We start from the raw sequence: 17,201 nt of genomic DNA on the forward strand, positions 1-17,201 counted from the left end.
GGTTGGTCTACTGTGACTAGTTTACCCATATTACATATTATTAAACCCGTAATATCAGGGTCTTACTGACCATGGATAGTAGGTATCGTTCTACTTAAATCATTGATCTTAAGGTAATAGTCCTAGCATTTGTATGCATAATATAGCATTCTCTTATTTTTTCAACTAACTTTTAGTGACTATGTAGAAAACAAGCAAATGTAGATTCAAGCAGATTAACTTCCGAAGTGCTATGGATGATAACTCCTGTAGCTCCACTACATAGTAGTAATTATTATTTATTTCCTATGTCTTGGTTGAGTAGAACCGGACATTTGGATACACGCTTTATTCTCTTAAGTGCTTGGTATACTGGTATTAGCTATAATTTTATACACTTTAGCCGGAACTTCTAATAATGCTATACCGGACCACATGTGTAGATTGACACATAAGGTAACTATATTTACAATAGAACAAACGGTTTAGCTATTTATATGATTCTGCAAATTGGGATTTAATTCCTTAAAGTAACTGGCTGTGTATATTTAAATAGTGGTAAGCGTACCATTGGTGGTTTATAAAATACATCAGCCAATGCAGGTTTATATAATAATCCTCTAGGTCTCTCCTTAACAACCGCAATTGGTATAGAACATCCCAATATTATACATGCTCACTAAATTAAAAGTGATTAACTTTACAGAGCTAATGGGCAATACCAGGTTGAGACAGCTTTGATGATATTTAGAACTTTTTGCTGCTAATCCAATAACGCTACAGTTACCAGCTAAGTTGTTACATATTAGCTTTACTTAGCTCACTGAAGATACATTCTTCAATAACAACCAATAAATAAGACACTACAATCCTGCTGTGATTTTAGGGAGATTCGCTAAACCTAGTGGATTTAAGCTAACTCGTTTTATTACACAATAAGCTAACCTTAGCTATTGTTTATATACATAGCAGCCAATACAGAATTATATTATAACCTTCTAGGTTCCTTTTTAGTAACTTAAAGTGGTATTGAATACTTCAAAGTCTGACACGCTCACTTAACTTAAGTGAGCAACTTTACAGATCTTACATGCAATACCAAACTGTGATAGCTTTGAAGGTATTTATAATTTTGGTTGCTAATATAATAATGTTCCAGTTACCAGTCAAGTTGTTACATACTTGCTCTATTGTGCTCAAGAAAGGCACTGTTTCCAGCAACAACTCTAAGCAATAAAATACAATCTAGCTGAGAACACTGTGTGATTTTCCATACCTGGTATATTCAATCTAACCTCCTGAAACACTATATACTAAGTGAACTTAAGCTACTGAACATATAAGCAAGTTCACTATATTGCAGGGTATTTCTTCAAACCCATTCAACTTACTTTAACTAGGGTCATTTGACCTCTACAGAGCTCCTGAGTGCGTTTTTAACTTTGTATTTTATTTTATGTGTAAATGTTATTAATAAAAGTTATGTTTTAACGTTGAGCAACCTTGTTCACTCTTTGAGTACAGTGACCTCAGCAGTTGCAACACAATTTTGCTTATCTATAAATGACAATTTATATTATATTAACCCCTTGAGTGCTATACATGTAGTCTTTTCCAAGACAGAGCTCTTTTCTCTCTTGGGTTAATATTGTTAGGGCTTGATAGCTGTTTGAGGTTGGGGGGGGGGGGGGTCAAGGAGGTTGGAGGGTTAGGGGGATCCTACACTGCAGAAAAATAAGGAGAAAGAGATAGAGGGATAAAAGGGAGAGGGAGAACTAGTTTTTACTTTACAGTTTTAAAATCTTGATTTGAGAGAGTCCCTATGCTTTATACAGAGTCATCCCAAACTATGGCCATATTTGGCCCCTTTAAATGGTTTTTGTGAGGCCTTTAGAACTATTGAGCAGAAAACAGACACCAGGCTTTCATATTTGTATTACATTTTGTAAGTTTGAGTAGTATATAAAGTTACAATTATCTTACAGACACACTGCAGTATCTTATACTTGTAACTATATCCATGGAATGTGTTCTAGACAGACACATTAATGTTCTTTGTGTTGTTTACATGCAGTATACATCACACAACTTATTGTACAAATAAGCTAAAAAAAAAAAACCAGAAAATAAACTCCTACCTTCCAACATGGTCTTTATTTCCTTGTCATGAGTCACATCTTTGGCAGTTAGTCCCTCTCCATTTATTATAGTGGTGTCAGCATTGTACTCCAGTAATAGCATCACAATTTCCTTTAAAAAAAAAAAATAATAATTTTAATATATATATATATATATATATATATATATATGTGACGTGCACTCATAGGAGGCAGGTGAGGCACTGCCTCCCCTGGCCAATGGGGTGTATTAGAGCCTTTTTTATAAAATAAAATTAAAAAATCGTTTTTTTTTTCATTTTTTTTATCTCAAAAGGTGACCCCCCTACCCCCCCCCCCACCCCTCTACCAAATTCAGTATTTTATTGACATTCATTTTTAAAAAAAACAAAAACGTTATATTAAGTAATTACATTCATATTGCGCAAGAAAATAGAGGCCAGCTATCCTTCCATTGCGCAATATGAATGTAATACTGTATTGTGTTGTATGGGCTGCTAGAGACTGCCACCCAGTGGGAAATAAGAGCCAATGCAGCAGTCTCTCTTGCGCCCCATACTGCTCCCACCGGAGGCTTGTATCTTCAAGCCTCGGGAGCCCTCATCCCTGCCTGCCCGCCCCTCAGCCAATCAGACATGAGTATGTCTGAGTCTCTGGGCTGAGTTGCTGGGTGGGAAATTGTTAGGCGGCAGGCGCGGAATGATTCAGGCAGCGTCTGGTAGTCAGGTACGTGTTGTCACTTGCGACCGTAAGTGTTCGTCGTCAGAAGATTAGAACAGTCAGCAGGCAGAGTGCTCACTCGTGAATTCGACGGCGTGACCAGTGGTGTATCAGACAGAGTCTCAGGCCAGCCTTGACCCGTCCTCAGGCTCAGCACAGCAGTCAGCTCAGCTGCTCAAGCCTCACTCAGTCAGTCAGACAGTGACAGTCGGACTCAGGAGCAGAGCACTACAGACTGGAGGGACTGGAGTTCACAGTCACTGTACTAGGTAGGTGCCGTGGTGAAGGTCAGAGACTGAGTGCCAGTGACGCACATCGAACATAACATAATATTATAATTTATATTTTAATAATGCTAGTATTACGGCACTCTGGTGGCCCTGTCTGGCCCTGTATGTGCTCACTTAGTTGAAGTTCCTTGAAAGTTCTGGGAGGAGCATCCTTACTGGATGCTAGTTACAACAAGATGTAGAAGATAGACGGTAGACCCAGTCTAGATGAAGCTGGCATGTAGGATTATTCTTTATTACTATTTGGTAGATAGTGTGCTGTGCTTTTGTTATTATCATGGCGGACAGGACAGCTCCTAGGGGGCTGGGATATCATTTATGGCTGGAGGCATAATTTTATTGCAAGGGGGGCTGGGGACATCATTTTATTGCAGGGGGGCTGGGGATATAATTTTATTACAGGGGGGCTTGGGGCCATCATTTTATTGCAGGGGGGCTGGCCTGGGGGCTTCATTTTATTGCTGTGGGCATCATTTATTGAAGTGGGGCTGGTGGCATCATTTATTGCAGGGGTCTCAGGGCATCATTTTATTGCTGGGAGCATCATTTTATTGCAGAGGTGCTGGGGGCATCATTTTATTGCAGCGGCTGGGGGCATAATTTTATTGTTGGGTGGCTGGGACATCATTTATGGCTGGAAGCATACTTTTTTTGCAGGGGGGGCTGGGGACATACTTTTATTGCAGGGGGCTTGGGGCATCATTTTATTGCAGGGGGGGCTGGGGACATCATTTATTGCAGGGGGGCTCAGCGACTCTCCAGTCATAAATGACAAGACACATAATAAATAAAAATATGGAGCAGTTTATTTTTTATGTCAATTTAAAAGAAGATACTTGAAAAGCCTTTCCAATTAAAGAGCTGCAAGATGTGCAAATGATAAGTGGTTAAAGGGATATAGAAATTAATATGAAGGCCATTTAAAATTGTATTTGGAAATATTTCTGCATTATTCATGCATTGGCAAAATGGTTGCTAGAAAAAAAGATCACAGGTTTTGCAATTACTTGTTTTGTGCACAATTATTAGCCTAACAGCATATTCTCTGTAAGGCTTCCTTGTGCACAAAACAAGTAATTGCAAAACCTGTGATCTTTTTTTTCTAGCAACCATTTTTGCCAATGCATGAATAACGAAGAAATATTTCCATATACAATTTTAAATGGCCTTCATATTAATTTCTATATCCCTTTAACCACTTAACTTTTGCACATCTTGCAGCTCTTTAATTGGAAAAGCTTTTCAAGTATCTTCTATTAAATTGACATAAAAAATAAACTGCTCCATATTTTTATTGATTATATGTCATTTATGAGTGGAGAGTCAAATAAAGTTTTAGTGAACAGATTTCTATAGTCTTAGTGACTCCAAATGAGTATGTGGTAAGGATGGTGGATATACGATTTGATTTCAGCTTTTCCATATTCATATAAGTTTATCTTTTTTTTAAATTTCCAGTATGATGATCTATGTATGATAATAGCAGTTATCACTTCCTGTTATCCTCATATTTGATATAAGCCATATATATGTATTTACTATTAGGATGTACACGCCTTATAAATATTATTTTAGCAATCCCCAAATCAATGTATTGAATGAGGTTGTAGGTGCTAAGAAATGAATGGGTCATTGGCTGCTTTGATGCTGTGTTTAAACAGAGCTGACTGTGTGGGTCTGTCTGTGTGTGTGGGGGTCTGTGAGGCTCATTGTGTGTGTGGGTCTGTTTGTATGTGTGGGTCTGTGTGTGTGTGTGTGTGTGTGTGTGTGTGTGTGTGTGTGTCTCTTTCTGTGTGGGGGTCTGTGAGGCTCAGTGTGTGTTTGTGCGGGTCAGTCTGTCTGTGTGGGTGGGTCTGTCTGTGAGGGTTGGTCTGTCTGTTTGCGTGTGTGTGTCTGCCTGTAGTCTCTGTCCAGTACTTGTGTTATGTGCTAGAGGTTGAAATAACTAACTCTTTTCAGGTGCTAAATACTTGTTGGTGCCAGTAATTTAGTGATATGTATGTATATATATATATATATATATATATATATATATGCGTGTGTTTCTTGGGCGTATCATGCCAGTGCCTCACCCGCCTCTGACCTCACGTCACTGATTATATATATATATATATATATATATATATATATATATATATATATATATATATATATATATATATATATATATATATATATATATATATGTAGCCCTCAGTTTACGCCGGGGTTAGGTTCCAGAAGGAATGGTTGTAAATCGAAACCGTTGTAAATTGAAACCGTTGTAAATTGAAACCCAGTTTATAATGTAAGTCAATGGGAAGTGAGGGAGTTAGGTTCCAAGCCCCTCTTAAAATTGTCATAAGTAACACTTAATACATTATTTTTAAAGCTTTGAAATGAAGACTTTAAATGCTAAACAGCATTATAAACCTAATAAAATAATCACACAACACAGACTTCACTTGCATTTTTCTATAAACAGTTCTTTCTATGCATTCCAATCTGGACTGATTTATAGGCAGGAAGATCTTGTTCCTTTGAAATCTGCTCGATAGCTCAGGTCTGGTTAAACTGATTAATTTAAAGGGCCATTAAACCCAAAATCTTTCTTTCATGATTCAGATAGAGAATACAAATTTAAAAAACATTACAATTTACTTCTATTATTTATTTTGCTTCATTTTTTAGATATCCTTAGTTGAAGAAAAAGCAATGCACATGGGTGAGCCAATCACACAAGGCTTCTATGTGCAGCAACCAATCAGCAGCTACTGAGCATATCTAGATATGCTTTTCAGCAAAGAATATCAAGAGAATAAAACAAATTAGATATTAGAAGTAAATTAGAAAGATGGTGGTGAAACAGGAGGTGGGGACTGCAAGAGTGAGAATCATATTAGTAAAAAGTGAGACGAAGTGAGATGAAGTCAATTATTAAGTAACAGGTGTACCGCACACCTTTTTGTCCATCACGCAACATCAGAACTGCACTTTTTAAAAAGTCCTTTTTCAATGGGACTCCCATAGTGCCGGTATTACGAGTTTGCCTGGAAGGCCAAAAAGTGAGCGGGACACCCTATACTGACAAGATCCGTACCGCCATCTAAAGTCAGTAGTTATGAGTTTTACGCTACAAAGCTGTAACATAAAACTCATAACTAAAGTGTTACAAAGTGCACTAACACCCATAAACTACCTATTAACCCCTAAACCGAGGCCCTCCCACATCACAAACACTATAATAAATGTATTAACCCCTAATCTGCCGCTCCGGACCTCGCCGCCACTATTAAAATTTATTTACCCCTATTCCGCTCCTCGCTGCCACTATAATAAACCTATTAACCCCTAAACCGCCGCCCTCCCGCATTGCAAACACTATTTAAATATTATTAACCCCTAATCTGCCATCCGCCCATACCGTCGCATTAATAAACCTATTAACCACTAAACCGCAAGCCCCCCACAACGAAATATACTAAAATAAATTATTAACCCCTGACGTCCCACATGACTAACTCTACATAAATATATTAACCCCTAATCCTAACGTAACCCTAAGTCTAACCCTAACCCTTGCAATGTAAAGGAGACGATTTCTTTGGGGCAATGCCCCGCAAAAGGCCCTTTTAAGGGCCATTGGCAGTTTAGTGTAGGCTAGGGTTGTTTTGTTTTTTTTTATTTTGGAGGGGGGGGGTATTTTGATAGGGCTATTAGATTAGGAGTAATTTGTTTTTATTTTTGATAATTTTGTTTTTAATTTTTTGTAATTTAGTGTGTATTTTATTTGTAAGTTAGTAAATTGTATATTATTAATTTAATTTATTTCATTTTATTGTAATGTTAGGTTTTAGTGTAAGGCAGGATAGGTTTTATTTTACAGTAACTTTGTATTTATTTTAACTAGGTAGCTAGTAAATAGTTAATAACTATTTCATAACTAGTCTACATAGTTAAAATAAAATACAAAACTTACCTGTGAAATAAAAATAAAACCTAAGATAGCTACAATATAACTTAGTTATTTTGTAGCTATCTTAGTTTTTTTTGTTTACAGGTAAATTTGTATTTTAGTTTTAAAATAGGAATTATTTAGTTAATAATTGTAAGGTTTATTTAGATTTATTTTAATTATATTTAAGTTAGGGGGTATTAGGGTTACATTAGGGTTAGGTTTAGGGGTTAATAACTTTAGTATAGTTAAACATAACTTTTTATTTCCCTATAGACATCAATGGGGCTGCGTTACAGAGCTTTTCATTCCACGATCGCAGGTGTTAGGCTTTTTTTTTTGCTCTCCCCATTGATGTCTATGGGGAAATCGTGCACGAGCACATCAAAGCAGCGCTCGATTTCGATGCGGTATGGAGCTCAACACCATATATCGCCTGCACAAGCCTGCTTTTTAAAAAACCTGTAATAGCAGCGCTATAGGGAGGTGAAATAACGCCAAAAATGTTGCGGTTGTTAATTTCCATATAGCGCTCAAAACTCGTAATCTAGCTGAGTGATAGAAAAGTCAGAAATTGTAGTAGTGCTTGGGGGGGTTGGGGGTGAATTAGAAGGAGCTCAGGCTTGGACATGTTAATCTTTAGGTGGTGAGAGGCCAATCAGGAAAAAATGCCAGATAAGCAGTTTCTGACATAAGAAAGGACAGATAGAGAGAGAGAGCAGGGGTGGAGAGGTAGATCTGAGTATCATCATAATAGAGGTGATATTTGAAGCCAGAGCTGTTGATAAGTTTACCCAGTGAAGAAGTATAAATATTGAAAGAGGACACAGGACAGAGCCTTGAAGTTTCTCCAATCGACAAAGGCATTGAAGATGAGGAGTCTCCAGCAAATGACACAGAAAAGGGCATGCTAGAGAGATTAGAGTGAATCCAAGAAAGGGCTTTGTCACAGAGACCAAGAGAGCTGAGAGTCTGTAGGAGGAGGGGGTGGTCAACTGTGTCGAAGGCAGCTGAGAGGTCAAATAAGTAGAGTAGTGGCTGTTATTTTTAGCAAAAAGATATTTTTAGACACATACATACATTATATTATTTAATAATATAAAAAAACAATATATAAAAATGAGAAAAGCAATAAACATTTTAAAGTTTGATACCTGAAGGTTGATATGTTGGTACTTTAATAAACAATGAAAGAAAAGCAATGTAAAAATAAACTGTGCCCATTAAAAGGGACATTATACACTCATTTTTTTCTTTGCATAAATGTTTTGTAGAGGATTTATCTAGCCCATAAAGTTTTTTTTTTTTTTTTAAATGGATAGTTTTGCTTATTTTTAAATAACATTGCTCTGATTTTCAGACTCCTAGCCAAGCCCCAACGTTTTAGGAGAATACCGATGTATACCTACTCCAGCTTGCTTCTGTTTGTGTAAAGGGTTTTTTCATATGCAAAGAAAGGGGGAGGGGGGAGTGTCTGATATTTCCCACTTGCAGTGGGTGTTCCAGTAACCTTTTAAACAGAGCTAAACTGGAAGCATCTAAATAAGTTTTTAAACGGTTTTATACTGGATTTGTATATCAGTATCTGTGCATATTACTCTTTATAGTAGTGTCTATTAAAGGGACAGTATACACCAATTTTCATATAACTGCATGTAAGTCCTTGTGTAAATAAAAGATAAAGAAACCTTTAAATGCCTCTGCTATAATCCAATAGTTGCAATTTGCATGTAAATTGACCTTCTAAGGATAGACCCTTGGTCTCCAAATTCCAAACCTATAGTCTGTGCTGTGCTACAACATGATTCAATATAAGAGAACATTTCTATCCAATAGTTGCAATAGTTCCGATAATTTAAATTGTGGAATAAATTTATATTTAAAATTGCCAGTTCCTGTTTTGCTGGAGTGATTTATACAGAGCACAATTTTTTAAGCAAGTGTAGCTTAAGGCTTGGTGAGTGTTTTAAAGGGACACTCAATCAAAATTAAACTCATTATTCAGTTAGAGCATGCCATTTTAAACAACTTTCCAATTTACTTCCATTAACAAAATGTGCACAGTCTTTTTATATTTAAACTTTTTGAGTCACCAGCTCCTACTGAGCATGTGCAAGAATAAGTGTTTATGCATTTGTGAATGGCTGATTGCTGTCACTTGGTACAGGGGGAGTGGAAAAAGACATAACTTTTAAAATTGTCAGAAAAAAAATCCACTACTCATTTGAAGTTCAGACTAAGTGCTGCATTGTCTTGTTATCTTGCATTTGTTGATTATTCAAATCTACAGTGTTGACTGGTCCTTTAACAAGTTTTTGGGCTCTATTGGAAACTGTGTTGCACTACTGGTTGTCTTTCTCTCTTTGAGGTTAACTACAAGCAAGTTGCAACTATTGGATACAAATTTTCTCTTTATATTGAATCCTGTTGTAGAACAGCAGTAACAATATAAGTTTGGAATTTGGAGTCCAAGGTTCTATCCTGAAGTTCAACTTACATGCAAGTTGAAACTATTGGATACACTTACTTATGAATCACGAGTGTGTTTTTACAAGAGTTTTTAATTTGGGCTCTATGTGAACTGTGTTGCACTATTGGTTGTCTTTTTCTCTTTGATGTAGGTAGGACTAAGGGCAGTTTTAAAGGGAAAGTAAAGTCCAAATTAAACTTTCATGATTTAAATAGGGCATGTAAGTTTAAACAACTTTCTAATTTACTTTTCTCATCAAATTTGCTTTTTTCTCTTGTTATTCTTAGTTGAAAGCTAAACCTAGGTAGGCTCATATGCTAATTTCATATGCTAATTTCTAAGTCCTTGAAGGCCGCCTCTTTTCTGAATGCATTTAACAGTTTTTCACAGCTAGAGGGTGTTAGTTCATGTGTTTCATATAGATAACATTGTGTTCATGCATGTTGGAGTTATTTAAATATTAAAACAGGGAATGGGGAAAGAAAAGGGGACAAGAAAGGGATTGACTAGAACTCTTTCCTAATTAATGAATAGCTAGGTTGAGTATAGCAGCTCACTCAGGCATATAATTTAAGTAAGTTAAAAATCAAACTTTAATTAAATGTATTAAAATGGGTAACATACAAATCATTTACCCTTAAATAACACACAACCACTACCCATCACCTATGACAATAAACTAGAACCACTGTAAACCATCCCCGTTTCCTGGCAGATAATTGAAAGCGTTGGCTTCAGGGACAGTAAAATTAGTGGTGTAGCTGAGTACAAATGTGTTTTGGCCACAAACACGGGCCTTTTTCAATGTATATCTTTTTTTCAGTGGAAGACAAACCGATTGCCGAAGACGCAGGGCTTTTAAACCCTTCAATGCAGTTTTTTGACCATTAAGAGGCCAGTCCCGATCACGCCCCTTTACTGACCTATCAGATGGGTTCTGCCTCCGTAGGGCGGAGGCGTGCTGAGGATTGGTGCCAATCAGGTTAGATTCAACGTGCTGTATTGTTTAGCCAATGATTTCTGACTTAGCATACACACCCATAAGCTCTTTTCATCTCCTTGAGAGTAATATGTATGGGCATGAACTTAGGTGGAAAATATGTTGTTATCTAATGTCAATACTAATTCACTACATGGCAACCTAAAAAGAGTACTTGGTAAATATGGGAAACTTGACATGCACCTTTTCAAAATGCACCTTCCAGTGAATTCTTAACCCAGCTTCCACTTAGATCGCCATTTACCAATCCTATAATGAAGGGAAATTTTACTGAAACATGCAGAAGCTGATTCCTTAATGTTACGGATCCTATCTGCAAGTGAAATATTTATATGTTTGACATCTAATCCCACTATACCAAAATAGGCTAAAAATTTTGTATTAGTGCTGTGGTGTTTGGTAACCAAATTATTTCACAATATTTGGGGTGCATATCAAAGTTTTATTCTTTCTATATATAGATGGAACTGTCAGTCCAAACCACTGTATCAATTTATAAATTGTGGTAAAAAGGTATCTATGTACCTTCACCTACAAATAATAAACACTATGTACCTGTGTCAAAATGATGTAAGTGGAGGTTTAATGAAAACAATAAAAGTATATTAAAAAGGACCCGCATATTCATTATGTACATGAAATAAACGCATTACAAATACATATATTCTAGATGCGTCCTAAGGTCACAAACTTAATATACTAATATCAACATTATCTTTATACCTCTATTACCATGGTACAAGGAATTTGAATCAGTGAAATTAAAATGTGGTGAAAAATAATAACCATGCCACATGTCCGTATATGGATAAATGAAATTTCCATAAATGGACAATAAAATTGATTCAATGATGGATGTGAGTTCCTATTAAATATATTGTTCTATAGAAAGACCCAAAAGTTATTATTTTCGTTCATACCATTGGGCATGACAGATTGTAGTTTGAATATCCATCTTGCTTCTTTCTTTAGAAGTACTTGCTCAGTATCACCCCCTCTGATACCTAGTTTCTATGATTCTAGGCCCCAGCATTTGAAGGTACCAGTGTTGCCATTATGGCATTGTAAAAAATGTCTAGCTACACTGGTAATCTTTTTCTTATTTTCCACATCTTTACGTGCAGTCCTAATATTACTTAAATGTTCTGTCATTCTGGTGCCCATACATTTGGTAGTCATTCCTACTGCATGATAAGCAGTATATCACATTGGTGGTTTTACATGTGATGTGACTGTTAATGGTCCATTTATTTGTAAAATCTGTCAATGATTGTTTTTTTCTTAAACAATGTACTGGCATACCTTGCAATTGCCACATGCAATAGATCCCTTATACAAAGGTAGTTTTTAGCGGTCCTATCAAAGTGGCTAGTGGTTAGCTAATCGTTGAGATTGTTGACTCGTCTGTAGGTGAAAAGAGGTTTCATGGTAATCACCAACTGCGATTGTTCATCGGCTTGTAAGACATGCCAATGTATACGTAATATGTTAGAAATTTGTTCACTCTGGCCTGAGAATGTAGATATAAACCTAAGGGGGTTAGTAATGTTTACTCGTTTAGGAGTTAGAAGCTCAGCTCAATTTTTGTTAAGAGCCTTGTGATATGCTCTAGCAAGCGATTTCTTAGAAGCATTTGAACTTAAAATAGGCTTCTTCAAAGAGGCTATTCTATGTTAAAAGATTCCACAGTGGTACAGTTTCTACGCAATCTAAGATATTCACCTACTGGTAAACTTTTGATAGTATTGGGATGATGAAAACTGCTGGCACATAGAATATTAGTGGCCGTGTGTTTTCTGTATGTATCCGTTACTAGGTGATTATCATTTTTTTGAATTACCAAGTCAAGCAATTCTATTTTATGTTCATTGGTCGCCATAGTGAGAAAGACCAAATGGATTAACATTAAGATAAAAACACAAGAGAGGCGCCCAAATGTGTGCATCTGTAACAAGCTGTAATTTGAAGATGCAACAAGTCTTAACACAGACTACTCACAATTTGAATGAGCACACTTATGTGCTTGTAGTTGCGGGCTGGCTATCAGAACTACCCAGCTGGCTCCCTCCGGTCTCTACTCACTCTCAGTCTGCAAATACAAAAGCGCCCAAATGTGTGTATCTGTGATAGCAAATTAAATCAGCACCAAACTTTTCACACAGGGTACTCACAATTTGTTAGAGCACACCTATGTGCTTGTAGGCACTGGCTGGCTATTAGAGCTAACCAGCTGGCTCCCTCCGGTCTCAGAACTCCTCCACTGCAGGTGTATGGTAATGTTGGGCTCACCAAATGAGTATCCAAGCCAACAGATAAAAACAAAATCTTTTATTCTTATGACAATAATGGCTGTGATACAAAAGTTTGTATGGGTGAGCATATGGAAATATGCTACGCGTTTCTCGGCTCTAACGGCCGTTTCATCAGGCATATTTTACATCAAACATTCCTCGGCTTTTATAGCTGCAATTACCATACATCCTGCATAAAAGAAACCTCCCTAAAAGAGGGTGTGTGGAATCATTAACCAATCCCTACCTCTTGTGTTCGTACCTTGTACTCTGATTTGCCACTTACACTGGGTGTGTGTGGATCTCAACCCAACTACCTGTGTTAATCACTGGGGGATATGCGTGATAGTGTGCACAGCTGACCTGAGCTCCATTGATGCGAGCATTTCTTACATGTAGTGCTATGCAGTGCAATATTAGATCTATAGATCATAACATCCTTCATATACGTAAACTATATCCCGGATGTTACTAGAATACCATTTACTAGTGTATGGCTAATATATATATTGATGATCATACATAAAATTCATATATATATATATTGCACCTAACTTATTTAAAAAAATTATAAATTTAAAATTAAAAACTATATTTATAGATAGCTAAAATCATTATTTAATATAAGAATTTATATATCCATAAACAATTGCTACACTTAGAGGATCAAGAGCCTATATTTCAATTTTTCCCACAAATTCCAAAGGCAAATGAGTGTGATGTATGTATATATACCCTTGTAAAGTTGAGGTCTCCAATTTCATAGTATGTATATTACTGCGTGACCCTTTACGATAAAACTAAAGGATTTAATTATTTACCTAATGCACCTTTCTTTCTAACCAAGGCATTACAGGGCCCATAATACTTTTAATATTTATTATTACTGAGATTATACTATGCACTATAAAGAGCACATCCAAGGATATACAGTATTAGCTAATGTGCCTTACTTGTCTGTTTTTTAACGTGGCTGTTATACCTTGCTTGTTCTTTCTTATTATGTTAATATATAAAGAATATTCTAAATAATGAATATTACGTGTGGTTTTGTGTTGAATATAATATCCCTTACATGGTGATAAAAAGGTGTATTACACCATTTTGTGATTAGTGGGTTAGATGTAATATATTAACTATTATAGTCCCTAATACTACTACATTGTGCACTCAAATATACTTAAAAATACTTGCGTTACTTCATCTATGTGAATCTATATTCTTCCTAATTCATACCTATAGTTATAAATTTTGTACATTATCATAGTAGTGTAAAGTAAAAATTATTATTAGTGTATTAATATTATTAATGTTATCTTTTACTATGTGAACTATTGATTATGGTGAATAGATATGTGAAGCAATACAACGTGAATGATATTAACTTCCTCTATTAATGTGAATATTAATAAATTATTAATATTATTTATTTAATATTCACATTAATAGAGGAAGTTAATATCATTCACGTTGTATTGCTTCACATATCTATTCACCATAATCAATAGTTCACATAGTAAAAGATAGCATTAACCCCTTAACGACCGAGGACGTGCAGGGTACGTCCTCAAAAAAAAGGCAGTTAACGCCTGAGGACGTACCCTGCACGTCCTCGGTGTGGAAAGCAGCTGGAAGCTATCCTGCTCGCTTCCAGCTGCTTTCCGGTTATTGCAGTGATGCCTCGATATGGAGGCATCCTGCAATAACTCTAGATGGCGATCCGATGCAGAGAGAGCCACTCCGTGGCCCTCTCTGCACCGGACATCGATGGCCGGTATCGTTGGTGGGTGGGAGCAGACTTGGGAGGCGGGTGGGCGGCCATCGATGGGCCGGGTAATGTAGAGGGGGGCGGGATCGGGGGCAGGGCCGATGGGGCGCGCACGCGTGCACGGGGGGGGTGCGGCGGGCGGGCGCGTGCACGGGGCGGGAGCGGGTGGGAACGCTACACTACAGAAAATCAAAGTTTGAAAAGTTTGAGAAAGGGGTATTTTAATTTAAAAAATATATAAATCGAATGTATCTAGGAGGGGGTGGGGGGTTGGTCTTTGGTGGGGCAGGGAGCTACACTACAGAAAAGGGGAAAAAATGAAAAAATATAAGCAATTTTATTCTAAACTGGGTACTGGCAGACAGCTGCCAGTACCCAAGATGGCGGCCATTAAGACAGAGGGGGAGAGTTAGAGAGCTGTTTGGTGGGGGATCAGTCAGGTTGGGGGCTAAAGGGGGGTCCTACAGAGCAGCATATGTAAATATGCCTTTTCTTTTTTAAAAAAAAAGCCCAAATATAGCTTATTTTAGTACTGGCAGAGTTTCTGCCAGTACTTAAGATGGCGGGGACAATTGTGGGGTGGGGGAGGGAAGAGAGCTGTTTGGGAGGGATCAGGGGGTCTGATGTTTCAGGTGGGAGGCTAAGCTCTACACTAAAGCTAAAATTAACCCTGCAAGCTCCCTACAAGCTACCTAATTAACCCCTTCACTGCTAGCCATAATACATGTGATGCGCATTTAGCGGCCTAAGTACCAAAAAGCAACGCCAAAGCCATATGTGTCTGCTATTTCTGAACAAAGGGGATCACAGAGAAAAATTTACAACCATTTATGCCATAATTGCACAAGCTGTTTGTAAATAATTTCAGTGAGAAACAAAAAGTTTGTGAAAAAGGGAACTTTTTTTTTTATTTGATCGCATTTGGCGGTGAAATGGTGGCATGTAATATACCAAAATGGGCCTAGATCAATACTTTGGGTTGTCTGCTACACTAGACTAAAGCTAAAATTAACCCTACAAGCTCCCCAATTAACCCCTGCACTGCAGGGCATAATACACGTGTGGTGCGCAGCGGCATTTAGCGGCCTTCTAATTACCAAAAAGCAATGCCAAAGCCATATATGTCTGCTATTTTTGAACAAAGGGGATCCCAGAGAAAATTTTACAACCATTTATGCCATAATTGCACAAGCTGTTTGTAAATAATTTCAGTGAGAAACCGAAAGTTTGTGAAAAAGTGAACGATTTTTTGTATTTGATCGCATTTGGCGGTGAAATGGTGGCATGAAATATACCAAAATTGGCCTAGATCAATACTTTGGGATGTCTTCTAAAAAAAATATATATACATGTCAAGGGATATTCAGGGATTCCTGAAAGATATCAGTGTCCCAATGTAACTAGCGCTAATCTTGAATAAAATGGTTTGGAAATAGCAAAGTGCTACTTGTATTTATGGCCCTATAACTTGTAAAAAAAAAGCAAAGAACATGTAAATATTGGGTATTTCTAAACTCAGGACAAAATTTAGAAAATATTTAGCATGGGTGTTTTTTGGTGGTTGTAGATGTGTAACAGATTTTGGGGGTCAAAGTTAGAAAAAGTGTGTTTTTTCCACTTTTTTCTCATATTTTATAATTTTTTTTATAATAAATTATAAGATATGATGAAAATAATGGTATCTTTGGAAAGTCCATTTAATGGCGAGAAAAACGGTATATAATATGTGTGGGTACAGTAAATGAGCAAGAGGAAAATTACAGCTAAACACAAACACTGCAAAAATGTAAAAATAGCCTTGGTCCCAAACGGACAGAAAATGGAAAAGTGCTCTGGTCACTAAGGGGTTAATATTAATACACTAATAATAATTTTTACTTTACACTACTATGATAATGTACAAAATTTATAACTATAGGTATGAATTAGGAAGAATATAGATTCACATAGATGAAGTAACGCAAGTATTTTTAAGTATATTTGAGTGCACAATGTAGTAGTATTAGGGACTATAATAGTTAATATATTACATCTAACCCACTAATCACAAAATGGTGTAATACACCTTTTTATCACCATGTAAGGGATATTATATTCAACACAAAACCACACGTAATATTCATTATTTAGAATATTCTTTATATATTAACATAATAAGAAAGAACAAGCAAGGTATAACAGCCACGTTAAAAAACAGACAAGTAAGGCACATTAGCCAATACCGTATATCCTTGGATGTGCTCTTTATAGTGCATAGTATAATCTCAGTAATAATAAATATTAAAAGTATTATGGGCCCTGTAATGCCTTGGTTAGAAAGAAAGGTGCATTAGGTAAATAATTAAATCCTTTAGTTTTATCGTAAAGGGTCACGCAGTAATATACACACTATGAAATTGGAGACCTCAACTTTACAAGGGTATATATACATACATCACACTCATTTGCCTTTGGAATTTGTGGGAAAAATTGAAATATAGGCTCTTGATCCTCTAAGTGTAGCAATTGTTTATGGATATATAAATTCTTATATTAAATAATGATTTTAGCCATCTATAAATATAGTTTTTAATTTTAAATGTATAATTTTTTTAAATAAGTTAGGTGCGATGTATATATATATATATATATA

At 36.5% G+C, this 17,201-nt stretch overlaps 1 protein-coding gene across 1 annotated transcript in view; it reads right to left on the reverse strand.

Annotated features, from left to right (window-relative positions):
* Positions 1–17,201, reverse strand: part of OSBPL1A (oxysterol binding protein like 1A) — a 702,947-nt gene that overhangs the window by 618,279 nt on the left and 67,467 nt on the right. The window contains 1 exon segment of the mRNA XM_053714984.1: positions 2,118–2,229. Within this exon segment, the coding sequence (XP_053570959.1) occupies positions 2,118–2,229 (112 nt within the window).

This window comes from Bombina bombina, chromosome 5, assembly GCF_027579735.1.
Source record: "Bombina bombina isolate aBomBom1 chromosome 5, aBomBom1.pri, whole genome shotgun sequence".
In the NCBI taxonomy this organism is placed as follows: Eukaryota; Metazoa; Chordata; class Amphibia; order Anura; family Bombinatoridae; genus Bombina; species Bombina bombina.